Source organism: Crocodylus siamensis, chromosome 2, assembly GCF_052110815.1.
Source record: "Crocodylus siamensis isolate JL-2025a chromosome 2, ASM5211081v1, whole genome shotgun sequence".
NCBI lineage: Eukaryota > Metazoa > Chordata > Crocodylia > Crocodylidae > Crocodylus > Crocodylus siamensis.
This window is the reverse complement of record NC_143396.1, coordinates 18,488,607-18,503,242: the sequence shown is the minus strand read 5'-3', so window position 1 is coordinate 18,503,242 and position 14,636 is coordinate 18,488,607. Positions and strand designations below refer to the sequence as shown.

The following is a 14,636-nucleotide window of genomic DNA, read 5'->3' as shown; positions in this document are numbered from 1 at the left end:
GGCTGGTAAGAGGGCCAAAGATAGCTCCTGAATGATTCAAACTGGTTTGGACCTGATCTGTTTAATTGAACTGGGACATGAAAAAAAGAAAGAAAGAAAAAGAAGTGTGGGGCAGCAGCAGCAGACAAGAGCATCAGGCGTTAGCTGAGAGCAGGAGGGAGAAAAACCTCCCACGCTTCTCCTCAGCCGTGAATTGCGCCTCGAGGCGAAGACGGGCACCAGAGCGGAGCGAGAACGGGGGCAGGCGGCGCAGAGGCAGACAGGCAAGAAAGCAGAGCAGGAGATCAGGCAGGGGAAGGGAAAGGCAGCAGAGCAACGGATCAGACAGGGGCTCCTGAGAGGCTCACCTCCCCAGACACCTGCCCGAAGAAACGACCTCCCAGGCCGAGGGACCAGCAGCCCCGGCCTAACTAAGGCGGAGCTGGGCCGCCACAACCCCGCCCCGCGGCCTGGCCACAGACCCACCCCCCGGTGGGACTCCCGGCGCGATGCACGCTGGGAGCTATAGTCGGCCACCTGGGGGGAAGGGGAAAATACGGAGCGCAGGCGCAGACCGCCCCGCCCCTTGGGCGCGCATTGCATGCTGGGTTGTGTAGTGCGGTGCAGTCTCCCCTTCCGATCCGGGGAAACACGTGGAGGGCCATCATCCAATCAGCATTGCCGACAGGGATCACGTGCCCTCGCCCCAGCACCACTACGAGGAGGTGGGGCCAAGTGAGCCGGTGAACGTTGGCCCCACCCCGTTTGAGGGTGGCGGCGCGCGCTTTGAGCTGCTAGCGGCGCCCAGCCGCCATCTTGCGTCCTCGCAGCGCGCGGTGAGTCGGGCCGAGCCGGGGGGATTGACTGTCACTCACGACCCCTGGGCTGCGCGGGGTGGCCTGCGCCGAGGGGACCTGCGAGGGGAGCCCGCCCCGGTTTCTGCTTCCGGGTGTGGGGGGGTCTAGGCTCTGGGGGTTGGCGGGGGGCTGACGAGGCCTGGCCAGCGCTGCTGCTGGGACCAAGGCCGGGCACTGTCCCTCCGCTGAGGGTTGGATCCACAGACGTGGGGTCAGTCAGAAATGTTGCCCCGTGGTCGTACGGGTCCGAGCCGCAGTGTGTTGCCTCCCTCTGCAGTGAGGGCCGTGGCCCCGCGCGGGATTTCTGTGTTGTGGAAGCGGGATGTGGCTTCCCGGCTTGGTAGCTCTTGTGTCAGGGCTGATAGCAGCCTCATGCAGGGTCTAGACTGAGGTGGGAACCTTTTTCCTTTTGGAGGCCACAGGACCATAGGAAAAATGACTTGTAGGCCACACACAAGTGAAAAAGCAACTTATTTTTTAGAGAGAAATGTAAAACGTTGAACTTGCCTGCTTCTTTGGTGTGATGGCTGACTCTAGAAAGTAGGAAGACATGTACTTTCCTTCCAGGATTTCAGCAAGCTTCTCCCTCCCGGGACTGGGGTAGCAGCTAGCAGGCAGGGAGCAGCTGCCGCTGCACTGTGCTGGATGGCTGTAGTGCGCCAGCCCCAGCCTGCTTGCTGCTACCCCCCCGAGTCTTTGGAGGGAGAAGCTTGCACATGACGGCTGCTACTGTCACCCGCGCCACAGCTCTGCCTGTGGCCAGTGCTGTGGGACTGGCTGCGCTACTGCCCAGTGTGTTTTTAAAAAGTGACGGGATTTCAAACATTCTGGATTTTTGAGTACTAAATTTATGAAGTTGTACTGTATTTGCTGCAGTCCGGATGAAATTATGCTCAATGTGGCCCACGAGCCATGAGTTCCCTGCCCCTGGTCTAGATGATGGTTTGTGTGGGATAGTTTGGACAGAGCTGATCCTGCCTCTGGCAGCAGGTGGGTCAAAATGAGCTCTGGAAGTCCCATCTAGCCAACTTCTCTCTGCTCCTGTGAATAGCAGGTAGGCTCCCAGTTCCATTTTCCATGTTAGCTGAGTTGAAATAGGTGCTGAATTTGGACTTGATTTGGTATCAACTGTTGCCAGGCAGCTGAAAAAACATGTTGGCTAGAAGCTAGGTCTGTCAAATGATTTAAAAATGTGATCTTGATTAGTTGCATGGTTAAAAAATATAGCTGCAATGAATCATGATTTTAATCGCACAGCTAACAACTCAAAATTATGCTGGTACTTTGTATGGTTGAGGGGGGAGATGAATTTGAAGGTCTGGGAGGGGTTGGAGCCTGGGAAGGGGGTTGCAGGATACTGTGGGTCAGGAGTGAGGGGCAGCAGCAGGGCGGGGCTGTGGCTTGGGAATGAGGGGCAGACAGATGCACACAGGCACAGAGAGATGGAGAGACAGTGCCCAGCAGGTAAGTCTTTGGAGAGGCAGGGGGGAGAGGGAATGGGTGTGGGAGAGGGGCAAATTGAGGCCTCTGCCATGGGGGAGAGAGTGGGGCAGGTGCTGGGGTAAATGGGACCCAGGGCCAGGGCAGGTCATGACATGATGCCATGTTGTGCTTCCTGCTGCCAGGCAGGCAGGGGACTCATGGCCAATGCATGGCTCCCAGGGCAAAGGCAGCAAGGTGCAGAGCTCTAGCCTGCAGCAGACAGCCCGCCTCTGCCCTGCGCACAAGTCCAGGGGGCATGTATCTGTTGTGCCTCCCCTGGGGGTACACACTATGGAGGGGACCTACCCCCCCACATCCCTGGATGAGCTGCCTGTGGCTCCATCCCATGACCAGCCCCAGGCCCCATTCACATCAGCACCCCACTCCTTCCCTCACCATGGGGGCCTCAATCTGCCCCCCCACCCCCTTCCCTCTCACCCTGCCCCTCCTCTTCCACAGACCTACCAGTGTGGCACTGCTCCACAAGTAGCGTGCAGGCTGTCTGTATCTCTGTGCGGCCCCCCACTCCGTGCTGTAGCTGCTCGGAGCCCACACCTGGGCTACCCAGTGGTCCTCTGCACTGCCACTACTGCCTGGCCCAGAGGGAGTGGAGTGGAGTGGAGCCTGGGTGGGGGCTGCAAAAACCCATAAGAGTGATTAACTCATTCAAAAAATTAATGCAAGAACCAATTAATGGGTTGATCGTGCGTGTTAATGGTGATTAATTGATAGCCCTACTAGAAACCAATTTTGCTATTTCATGGCTGTCTAATCTAGTTTTGTATACTTTGGGGAACTTGTATATATGTATATGTAGGCTGTTTTCTTAGGTAATCTGTTGCTTGTTTTATTCTGTGCAGAATGACTTGTAAAAATACCTGTCTTTTAAACCATTTTTTTTTTCTTTGTGTTTACCATTGGGATAGCAGGCAGGCTCCAGGTTTTCCTTTTGTTTGGATATTTTTTAAGTCTGCTGGTAGATAACACACACATTTTGGTTTTTAATCATGAACTGTGGGAATCAGTTTGTGGAAAGGCTCAAGGCAATTGGTTATCCAAAAGCTGCTGAGCTTAATGGAGAAGACTTTGATTGGCTGTTTGAGACTGTGGAAGAGAGGTCATTTTTGGAGTGGTTCTGTGGAAATGTGAATGAGCATCATGTGCTCTCCAAAAAGGAACTGCAAGATTTTAAGACTCTTCTTAAATCTGGTAAACCTGTTTTAGAAGAAGAAGCTTTGGATGAAGTTCTTAAAACTTGTACGTCCTTGGATTCAAAGGCCAATAGCCAGGAAGAAGGAGAACTTCAGAAATTAGAGGATGAGTTGCAAGCTCTTCAGAAGATGAAAAACCTAAAAATTCATCGTCGAAATAAGCTTCAAATGATGGCTTCCAGCAACAGCCATGTGTTACTAAAATTGAATGATGAAGCAGAAGAAGCAGTTAAAACTTTGAAAGAGAAACAAGGAATTCTCAGTGTGTCAAATAATAATATTAATAATGAGCTTCAGTCTCTTACTGAAGGAGTTAGGAAATTGACTTCTTTCTTCACCGCTTCAGATTCAGAACAAAGAATAGGTTCTCATCCAGTGTTTTTGTCCCAACATGCCTTGGATGAATATTTGTGTCAGGAAGAACAAAGTACTGCAGCACTTACTGCCTACACAAAAAAACAGTTTTTTCAGGGTATATCTGAACTGGTTGAAAGTTCAAAGGAAGAAAACTTTCAACTTGTAGATATAAGCAACCCGTTCATTTCTGATGAGCATAATGAAGTTTGTGAGGACAGATGCGAGATGATTAGGTTGCAGATGGCATATATTTGTGCGCAACATCAGCTAATTCAACTGAAAGCTAATGACCTAAGTATGAATTCAGCTCTACAGTGGGCAGATAACACTCTTCAATCCTTAAAGAATAAGGTAAGCTGTTAGAGAACTGTGTGGAAAACAAGCATGGGTATGTTGGTATTAATTTTAATAAAAGGATCACAGTTGAATTTAAAGTTGTATTCCTGTTTACCCACATCTAATATTTACAGTGAAATAGCATCAGATTCTAGCATGCTTACAGAAACTGCCTGTAATGGTGCTGTTAGTTCTCTTTGTCTTTTTAGATTTACCACATTTAGCAAAAATTTTTAGTACCTTTATTTTTTAAATTTTCATTGTAACCTGCTTATTTCAGTTGATCAGTTAATCTAAATTATGTAGGCTTTCAATCCCTTCATGATGTATATAGTATTCCATTGATAATATACCAGCTGTGGGAACTCAGTCTGTTTTTATTGAGTATTAGCTAAATCGAGTGTTAAATGTGTTTGTGCCCTTATTGTTACTTAGCATAAACTTTAACATCTACTGTGCCCCACTTACCATTATCTATATGAATGCAGGGTGAGGTTCCCCCAGCTCCCCAAAATCAGCATGGGATGAAGCCTCATCTTGGATTTGAATATTGGCCTGGGGCAGGCAGAAATTCAGTACCAAGCTGAGGGCCAATTCCAGAGCTGAGCTGCTACCTGCCCTGGGCTGGAATAACTCATTTGTCAGGGGAGGGAGGGGGCATGTGATCGAGGCTTTGGTGGGGAATCTGAAGCCTTTCCTGCACCCTCTCCCCCTTTGCCTTTATCTATGCTTATTCCTTCTTTTCTTCCCTACTCTGGCTCCAGTCTGTCCAACCCTAAGTTGGCTGGGAGCTGCTGCCTCATGTCCCTAGCTGGTTTGGAAGCACCTGTGTGGGCAGGTAGGCACAGAGGTTAAAGGGCTGGGGGGGAGGGGCAGAGGCAGGCAGGGGGAGCAAACACAGGCATGGAGGGGCAGATGGGTGCATGGTAGGGTGGAGCCTTTGCCCCTTGCTGCTGCTTTCCCACCACAGCAGGGTAGGAGATGAATTTAAGATGACTTTCCCCTACTTAGATTCTATACATGGAAAAGTTATAACAATTATTATTTGGGAGGTCAACTTAAATTTAAAGTCATCTTGGATTCATGTAAATACAGCATTCATTGTCAGGACACAGAAAGCAAGTTGTTTGCAAATTATGTTCATTCAATCACATACAGGTTTGTTTCAGTCAAAATAGGAGGGGCTTTTTTGTATGGTCTCTTTGTCCTGATCAAAGCAATCAGCATATTTTATGTGTTATGTGGTTCTTTCCTAAATTGTCATAATGGACTCTTTCTTCTGGGGGTGGGGGAGAAGCCTGGATGCCTGAGAGGAGTCAGGTTTGGGTGCTTGTCGGATGCTTTTGTGAAAGGGTCCAAGGGAGTCTGGATGACTTGTGAGCATAGAGACACTTAATCGGAGCCATCCTACTGATAGAAAGTACTACATGCAAAGGAGTGAGGAAATGATGGATTTTTGTAACTACTAAAATGTACTGCCATTGAGACTAGTATTTTTGGTAGGCTTTATTCTTTCATTCCCTCTTTTTCTTTCCTTCTAATCTAGTGGAAAATATATTGCTGATGTCATAAAGCTTAAAACCTTGTACTATAGTTGGTTTATATTTAGTAAAAGAGTTGTCCAGACCCATCATCTATGGTCAACTTGGCTGGTTAAAAAAAATAAAAGCACATTATTTCTTGAATAGGAATCTTTATGCTTATTATTACTAAAGTCTCTTGTTTTTAGTAGCAGAACAAAGAAGTTAGCATAATTTAGGATGGCATCTTTAGAGGCCACTTAGCATAAATGCATCCCTGGAAAACCTACCAAAAGCATGGTTCTCAAATACTACTAATGTTTTGAACCTTGTTGTAAGCTAGCTTTCTCTTACCTTGGTAACTGCCTGAACACTGTATTAAACTCCGAATTCCTTGGGGAACTGGAAAACTTTAGGGAGAAGGGTGACTAAAAAATGTTAGGTGACCTCAATCCATTTAAAAATGTTTTTGTGCATTTATGTAGATTATTGGAGAAGAAGAACACCTTGAGACTAGAATCTCTAGCTTAAACAGTGAAATTTCATCAATAAAAAAACATCTGACTCAAATAAACAATGAAACTCTGCCCGCCCTTGTGAAGGAGAATGCACAACTATTGAATATGCCTGTGGTGAAAGGGGATTTTGATCTGCAGATTGCTCGACAAGATTACTATACATCAATACAAGATCGTGTGTGTGACCAACTGCTGAAACAGAAAGCATCATTTGAATTTCTTCAGCTAGCTTATGAAATTGAACTGAAGAAACATCATGATATCCATCGTCACCTTGAAAAACTGATACAAGATCTGAAACAGCATAGGAAAGCATTGGAGCAGAGACTGGAGATGATGTCTGACCCTCTTATATCTCAGCATACATTGCCAAGGAACACGATTGACTCAAGGGATGATGCCTCTCACAGGTAAGCATCATGAATTTGGATCTCTAAAGTACTACTGAGGACCTGTACGAGACCCCTAGGGTTAGATTGTCTAATAGCTTCCATAATAAAGTTCTTGCAGCAGCTTACTGAGAAGCTGTAACTCATCTGGAGTACACACGTGGAATGAAAGACCTGCCACTTGCTTGTGCTGTTTTTTTTAAGATGTAATGATAGCTAAAAACAGTTTGTCCCTCTGTCTGTTCTCTCACGTTACAACCTTAAGTCAGGCATTGTGGATGGTATTAATGTTTAAGGCCAAATCTATGATGCTGTTGCTACCATTTCTGGGAATAATCGTATATATTAGAACAGAGGTGGACAAAGTATGGCCTGCAGGCCAGATCCAGCTTGCCAAGTGACTGGATCTGGTCTGCAGCTGCCCTTGCAGTGCTTCACATGGGGCTGAGCCCCACTCACCCCTGCCAGGACAGTCCACTGCATGCTCCTGGTGGCGCTCGCCAGGCTGGGCCCTGGCCAGCGCATAGCTTCTAGCGTGGCTGTTCCCTCTGTGGCTGCAGCTGGCCGGCTGTTGCTGTGCTTTGCTCCCCTCACCTCCAGCTGGAAGTGCCCAGCTGAAAGTTCTTGCCTGCCTGCCTGCCCACCCAAAGTGGCACAGTAGGGGCAGGAGTGAGAGGAGGAGCCACCACAAGGCAAGGGGAGCAGAGTGTAACCCAGCTGGCTGCAGCTGCTCCAGGAACAGTCCTGCTGGTAGTTGTGTGCTGGCCAGGCTTGGGCTGGCAGAGCTGTTCTGTTCCCCTCCCCTCCCTGCCCCTGTTCCTGCCCCTGTCACATCACTGTGGTCAGGAAGTTTTAGCTGGGTGGCTCCTGCCCAGTGTATGGAGCTCCCGGCTGCTTTCCACCTGCTCTACCCACCCAACACAATTAGCAGCCACCTGTGGGCAGGGGGAGTGGTTGAAAGATGGCTGGGATCTGGAGCCAGAGGCCCATGCACTGGACAGGAGCTGTGCAGCTAAAGCTTCCCTGCTTGCCTGCCCAGAGTGGTGCAGCAGGTGCAGGACCATCAGCTACAGCTGGAGTCAAGGGGAGCAGAACAGCCCTGCTGGCTTGGGCCCTGCCAGCAAACAAAGCTTCCAGTGGGGCTGTTCCCTGTGTGACAGCAGAGCACCCAGCTGACTGCACCCCTTGCCTCCTACTGGTAATGTGAGCCTGGCTGGCTGTAGCCCTACTAGGAACAACTCCCCCAGAAGCTGTGTGCTGGCTAGGGCCAGCAGGTGTGGGCTGGAGCATGGTATGGACTGCTGTGGGTGGGGCTTAGCCCCATGTGGAGTGCCATGGGGGTAGCTGCTGACCTGGCAAGTTCTGCTGCATGTGTGCACGGTGTTCCTGTGCACTGCTGCCCTGCCCAACCCCAAGTCCCTGGCATGCAACTGGGTTGGGTAGGAGCCACACCAGCTGCACCCACATGGCTTGAAGCAGTGCGTGGGAACACAGTGCAGCACTGGCTGGCTGTGTACTGGGGAGTCGGGGTGGGGAGTGCAAGGAGAAGGAGGAAACCAGCATGGCAGCAGTCTGGTCAGCTCTGGATAACCTGCAGGTCTCAGTCCCTTTCTCCCTGCAGCCTCTTCCCCTGCTCTGGTCCCAGGCAGGCAGCCGGGTCCAGCAGGAGCTGCATCTGTGTGTCCTGAGGCAGCACATGGGAATACAGCACAGCACTGCCCTGGCCACGTGCTGGGGCTCAGGGTGGGGGAGTGGTACAGGGAGAAGGGGGAACAAAGGTTCAGTTCCCCTTACTTTTGTTCTCTGTGCCTAGGGGTGGGCAATTATGTGGGCTGGAAGGCCACATAGGGAGTTTTGGTGAACTGTTGCGTGGAGTGGGATCAAATAATTGGCCGCCCCTGAATTAAATCCTCCTTGTTTCATTTTAAGCCAATTACTACTTGTTTTGTCCCACGTAGATGCAATAGCTGTTCATCTTTATAACAATTCTTTTTGTATTTGAAGGTTATCAAATCTCCCTGTCTCTGTTATTTTAGTTTAAAAAAAAAAATCCAGTTCTTCTGACTTTTTTCCTTGTATACAGAAGTACTCTTTTGATCGATTAGTTGGTGGTCAGAATGCTAACTGAGATTTTTTTTTTTGTAGATTATACCAGCTCCTGGAAGGGGAGGATCAGAAACAACAATTGTTTAGAACACATGAAGGTCTGGAACAAGAGGCTCAGAAATTAAAGCAGGACACTGTTTCAGTGCAAGATCAATTATCAGTGTCTTCTCAAGAGCAGTCTCTTTTTCTGTCCAGTTTGGATACTGCTTTAGATACCCTTTGTGACTCTTTGTATTGTGGTGGAAATCAAATCTTGCTTAGTAATCGGGTAAGTCCTTATAGTAGACTTTTTCAGTTAATGCTTTATTAATCTTGCATTTCATATGTAAGGCCAAGGTATGAATATGGAATTACCATTTTTTATTTGGCTAGTCCATGCAAAAAGAAGTAAAAATAGTTGTTTTCAAAGATAAGTATCTCCTGGGTCATGCCATTAGTCATAGGAGTTTGACAATTGGCATATCCTTTATGTAAAGGTTTTTTTAATGCACAGGTAGGTATGTCCTCTGAGTATTACAGAAGTCATACCAGTTTTCCAGTTCCTTTGTTAGCAATTTTTGTATTGCTACCTTGAAATAAAACAAAACAAAAAATCTTTACAATCTTTATACTCCATCTTATTCAATTTATTTCATATTAGCCTGGAGCTTGTGGATGGATGGATTTTAAGTGGCATTCTGTATATGTAGAAGGGCATTGCTATAGAACTCTGAATTTTTCATACCTCAAAAATAACTTTAAGAGGGAATGAAAACCTATAACTAATGCAACTTGTTTTGGCTTTTTAAATGAACTGATATACCAGTATCAAAATTGTTGTGATAGAGACCCTATATTACTCAGTGCTTTCTTGATTAAATAGATTATAACACACTTGAACATTGTGCAGTGGTACATCACACAAAAATGAAAAGCCGCTTTATTTTCTTGAAAGTAAATCTTTTTAAAGAAGAATATTGTAGACGCCAGGGGTTTCACCGATAAAGATTTTCTTGCCTGATACTGAAAACCAGTTATTAACTAGGCATACTGGCTGATACCAATCCGATAGCCAATTTGCAGGAATGCAGCTGGGCAGCAGGAAGAGCAGTGCCCTGCAGGTAAGTCTGTGGGGGAGAAGGGGAATGGGGGCTGCAGATTGAGGCCCCCACAATGAGGGAGGGAGTGGGGCAGGAACTGGGGGTGCTACCTGGCCAGGACAGTGAATGGGAACCAGAACTGGGGCAGGGAGTGGGGCAGAGCTGCGGGTACCTCATCTAGGGGATCAGCATCCCGGAACTTAAAAATGGTGGTGGAGGCACTTGGACTAAAGCTCAGCAAGTGAGTTTTAGTTTAAGCGCTACAATTTTTAAGCATGGGGACGCTTTTAACTGGAGCAGGTCAAGGGCAGATACAGGTTGCCTGCTGCGCACCTGGGGCTCTCCAACCTGCTGCCTTTGCCCTGAGCACCCTGCTCTGGCCACGTGTCCCCTGCCTGCCTGGCAGCAGGAGGCACAACTTTGTGGCCTCAGCTACTTTACAGTTCGGTAGCTAGGTTACTGCTAGGTAGGACCCAGGGAGTATTGGCTGACAAAACTGAGTCATCCCAGCCTCTTCCCTGTGCCCCCTGGATGAGCTGGCCACAGCTCTGTCCCATTCCCTTAGCTGGCCCTGGCTTGGCATTGCCCTTACCTCATGTTCTACTCCCTCCATCACTGTGGGTGTCCCAGTCTGCCCCTTCCCTCTCCCATGCCCCTTGCTCTCTACTGACTTGCATGCAGGGCTCTGCTCTTTACGTTTCCCAGCTGTATTCTGGGCCACGTACATACATGCAGCTGTGTGCATGTGTGTAGCTGTGCACATGCACATGGCGTCTGGGGGCCCCCATTAGAAGGCACATTATATTTATTCGTTAACATTATCAGCTACACTGGGCAAAAAAAAGCCGATAATGTTAATTTTCTTTTTATCAGTTCCAGTCTGATATGGCACTGATGTATTGGTGCATCTTTAGTAGGTACTTGTAGATGCTCATAATCCAATGACAAACTGGTTTACAGTATGCTAGAAATAGATTAGATGCCCTCAAATGAAGGGGATCAGCTGGGTCCCAGGATGTGTGCCAGCAGAGCTTATCTGCTTTGTTGAGCAAAACTTGCATCATGTGTTTTCCTGCAACATTAATGGGCAGGACAACAGGTGACATGTTCTCCCAGGGCTTAAGGGGCCTGGTGCTGTCATTTTTGTGTGTGGTTTTTTTTTTTTTTTTTTCCGCCCCCCCTGCTTTTCCCTCACTTACCAAGACACATGCTGAGGGTCCTGGGGATGTGTCTTGCTTGGGCATTCCTGGGATGCACAGGATGGGACCCCTCTATCTGTGGGGTGACTGGAGAGTGTGGATAGCTCTGGGCTGCTGGTGCTTTTGTGCCATAAAATAAATATCTGCTGCTAAATTATGGCCCAAATTGACACCACCTTTGTCATGGCCACAAATTTTGGGCATTTGTGGCGTGACAAGGGATGTCTGTTTCCTTGGTCTTTTGTGATGGAAGTTGACAGCTGTTTCCTTCTAAGCAGTGAAAATGGGGGAGGGAAATCCAGGTGCCAATAACTTGGTTTTAGTTTGAGTATTCTTGTTTGACTGCTGCTTTGAATTAATTGTGTTAAAAGTAAATAAGGTATTATGTCATTTTGATCCAACATGAAATAAAGGGACAGATCCTGTTACCCCTACGTAGCCTAAATAAAAGCTTAATGTTGTATTAATGCAATGGAAGTACTTCTGGTATTAGATGTGAATAATGGCATTACGTTTGGCTCAAATGAAAACAAGTACATAATTTTCTCTTCTTGTAAAGTTTTCCCCACGTAAGTCCATTAACAAAGTATCTTCAGAAAACTAAAAACAGTTTTCATTTGTAGTTAAACAGTGAATCAGTGATGCAAATGTAATAAATTTTGCTTTTTGTTTTTTAGGAGCTAACTGAGCAGTTTCATCAACTAGAAGTTCATTTAAATAAACTCAATCAGCTTATTATGGATCTTCTTGCTGATGTGAAAGCCAAGAGAAAGATTTTAGAGACCAATTCACTGCTACAGTTGGAAAGAAAACTATATGTATATTTCTTTAAAGATGAAGATCATTTGAAAGAAGTTGTGGAGAATGTACAGCACCAGTCTAAGGCCCAAACTATTGGTCTCTAGAGGATTAAATGCGAGATGCCTGAAAATGAAATCATAAACTGATCTATTTTGACATGGAAATGATTTAGTATGGCTGTCTGTCTATGAATCTACAGCATAAAAAACAAACTTTAGATAAATGATTTATCTATCAGTGTTACTGAGAACAAACAGCTGTTTTCACAGCTTTTTGGAATACAGTTTTGGCATGCAGATTCAAACCTTCAAACTGAAATATTAGAAGGAACAGGTTGAGTATCTACATGAGTTACTTCACAGATTGATTTTTTGCTACACTGTTGCCTTTCACTAGGTTATCGAGCTGAGCAAAATGAAGACTTGTGAATCCGTTTTTCCCCCTCCCTTTGCTTTCAGTCACCGTGAAAGAGTCTTCTTTTGCGATCTACAGAGTTAGTACAGAAGAAGTGTTTTAAAGGTTGGAACTTTTAAAGGTTGGAATTTAAGGACTGAATATAGTACAATACTTCTGAAATGCAATTTTCCTAGGAGTAAAATTTTATAATAACTTCTCTTGTAAACCTAAGAGACAGATGTAACTAAAAGTTTGAGCATAGATCAGGATGTATGCACCTCTCTGTCTTCCCAGACTGTCCAGAATTCCCTGAGTTGTCTGCGTGCTCCTCTTCATTTGTGGTGGTGCAGACCCTTCAAGCACAAAGCACAAGAATTTTGAAATCTTTTTGACTAGGGTCTTTTAGGGATGTTTGGGTTCTGATGGTTTATTCTACAGCAAACTATTTCCTTTTTGGCTTAGTCTGGATTCTGTTACGATGTCTTTAATCCTGTAATAACACTGGCAGACATATTTTGAAATTCTTGTGGGTGATATTTTTATTAGACCAGCTAAATGTTTCGGATACATAAGCAAGGTTTTGGGTAGTTAGGGTACTGTGATTGACGGGCAAGGTTTTGGGTATCCTAACCATGCAGTTGATCCAATAAAACATATTCCCCTCAAAAATTCTTGCTGCTTGTATATTTTCTGGACCATCATGGCAACATCACTTCAGTGCTACCATAGAAAGCCAAGACTTTTTCTGGTGACATAACTTTTACTCAACTAATTGTGTAATTGGGAGAGATGTTAAACAAGCTTTCAGACACAAAGTGCCCTTACTTTCATACTGTACAGTTGATCTAATAAAATGTGTTATAAAAAAGCCTTGATTGTATATTTCTTGGACCATCACAGCTACAACTACTCTCAAACCCTACTTTCTGCCTAAGATATTAAAAATAAGTAAAGAAATGGGAGGGGGCACTTGGAAACAGCTGCATTTTTTTTTTTTTTTTACTTGAAGGTAGGGGTGACTGTGTGTGTGTATATTCCATCCTATTGTGTTGTAAGGTTCTTCAAGCACTGTCCTGCCATACAGGCTTGTTGGCTGCAAAAAGCTAACATCAGGACTTGACTTTATCGACTAACTGCTGCTTAGCTAACGTACTGGAGTCATTAATGGAAAGTTTCTAGCATGTTGGCAGTTATTTGCCTATGCTTGTCTCCAGCTTAGGTTATCTAACTGACAGTCACGTATTCAAAAAGCCGAGAGATTTGGTTTCTGAGTTTAAAAATGGCGAATAGAAATAAATGTTTGCAGATCCTTGTTCAAAACAATCTGTCTGCAGTCATGAAGTAGGATGAATATTTCCCTGCAAAGAAGGGAAAATATTGTCTGGTTGGTGATAGAACCTTCCTTTGGAAATATCAGACAAATGCAGGGTGAAAGGAGCCAGTGGTGGCAAATGAGTATGTAGAGGAACATATTGAAATGCAGTTGTTAAATTCCAGTTGATAGTTTGAATCTTTGAAATACCATAAGCTCTGATGATATAAATATTTTTAGAGTTCATTTTTAGTCTTGTGCACTGCTCAGAATAAAATGTGTAACGTTTTGACTCTTAATCTATAGGTTTCAGCAATAAAACTTTTTTTACTGACTCAACGAAGGACTCTTCAAATTTGGTACCTACATTTTGTTCAGGTGTTACAATGTGACTTTTGGTCGACTGAAAGATATTTGAATACAAAGTTAGGAATTGGGTAAGATTCAGGCACTCTGTGAATCTTGGAGTACCTGAGTTTAGTACAATACTAAATTCTAAAACTGTTGAAAACTTTCCACTTGACAACCTAGCACACTGTTTTAGGCTTCTTCCCCCCCCCCCCCCCCAACACTTCTGTCCCACTGGCCCCTCAGCTTAGTTGGTTATATTACTAATAGGGTACAGAAAATGCAGTCTTCTCTGTTTAATGTCTGCTATTGGGGAAAAATGCTAAAATGTGAGGTGTTCTGTAACTTTGTACTTGTACCATACATGCAGTATGTGGCAGGGGCCTTAATAAAGGTACTATGTAGTTGAATACCTTCTTAAGCAATGGTTCTCAAACTTTTTTTTGCAGATCACTTGAAAATTGCTGAGGGTCTTGGCTGACCACTTAAACTTTTTTGTTCTACAAATCGAAGCACACAACTCATATTTTAATAGCAGTAGTCTTACCTTTCTAATGCAATGGATATGCGTGTTTTTTTTGAGCAAAGTTCTGGGAAGTCCGGTGTCAACTTTAGTCTTGGGTCACCTTTCTGTGGACTGCCTGAATGGAGCTCACGGACCACAGTTTGAGAACCTCTGTTCTAAAAGATATCACTACTTCGAAAATCTGCTGGCAGTCTGTATGAAACTTGTGTAGTGTTCCCCA

General features: G+C 45.6%; 2 protein-coding genes across 3 annotated transcripts in view; both read left to right on the top strand.

Annotated features, from left to right (window-relative positions):
* Positions 1–687: 687 nt before the first annotated feature.
* Positions 688–14,636, top strand: part of POLN (DNA polymerase nu) — a 244,747-nt gene continuing 230,798 nt past the window's right edge. Inside the window, exon 1 of the mRNA XM_090035427.1 lies at positions 688–815. The gene's annotated coding sequence lies outside the window, so the exon portion shown is untranslated. The remainder of the gene's footprint in view (positions 816–14,636) is intronic.
* HAUS3 (HAUS augmin like complex subunit 3) lies at positions 712–14,259 on the top strand. Of its 2 annotated transcripts, none has more exons than XM_090035425.1 (5): positions 712–815; positions 3,248–4,237; positions 6,228–6,670; positions 8,795–9,023; positions 11,711–14,259. In XM_090035425.1, exons 2-5 carry the CDS (start codon positions 3,326–3,328, stop codon positions 11,936–11,938), a joined length of 1,812 nt encoding a protein of 603 aa, XP_089891551.1. In that variant the 5' UTR covers positions 712–815; positions 3,248–3,325; the 3' UTR covers positions 11,939–14,259. The 2 variants fall into 2 exon arrangements, with proteins under 2 accessions (XP_089891551.1, XP_089891552.1); XM_090035426.1 differs by having other exon boundaries at positions 797–815; positions 3,245–4,237.

Bases quoted from the DNA above. Each gene is read 5' to 3' on its own strand.
- HAUS3 (XM_090035425.1), top strand. From the start codon at position 3,326: ATGAACTGTGGGAATCAGTTTGTGGAAAGGCTCAAGGCAATTGGTTAT. The intron at 6,671-8,794 runs GTAAGCATCATG...TTTTTTTTGTAG, and splicing joins AGGGATGATGCCTCTCACAG to ATTATACCAGCTCCTGGAAG. The intron at 9,024-11,710 runs GTAAGTCCTTAT...TTTGTTTTTTAG, and splicing joins AAATCTTGCTTAGTAATCGG to GAGCTAACTGAGCAGTTTCA.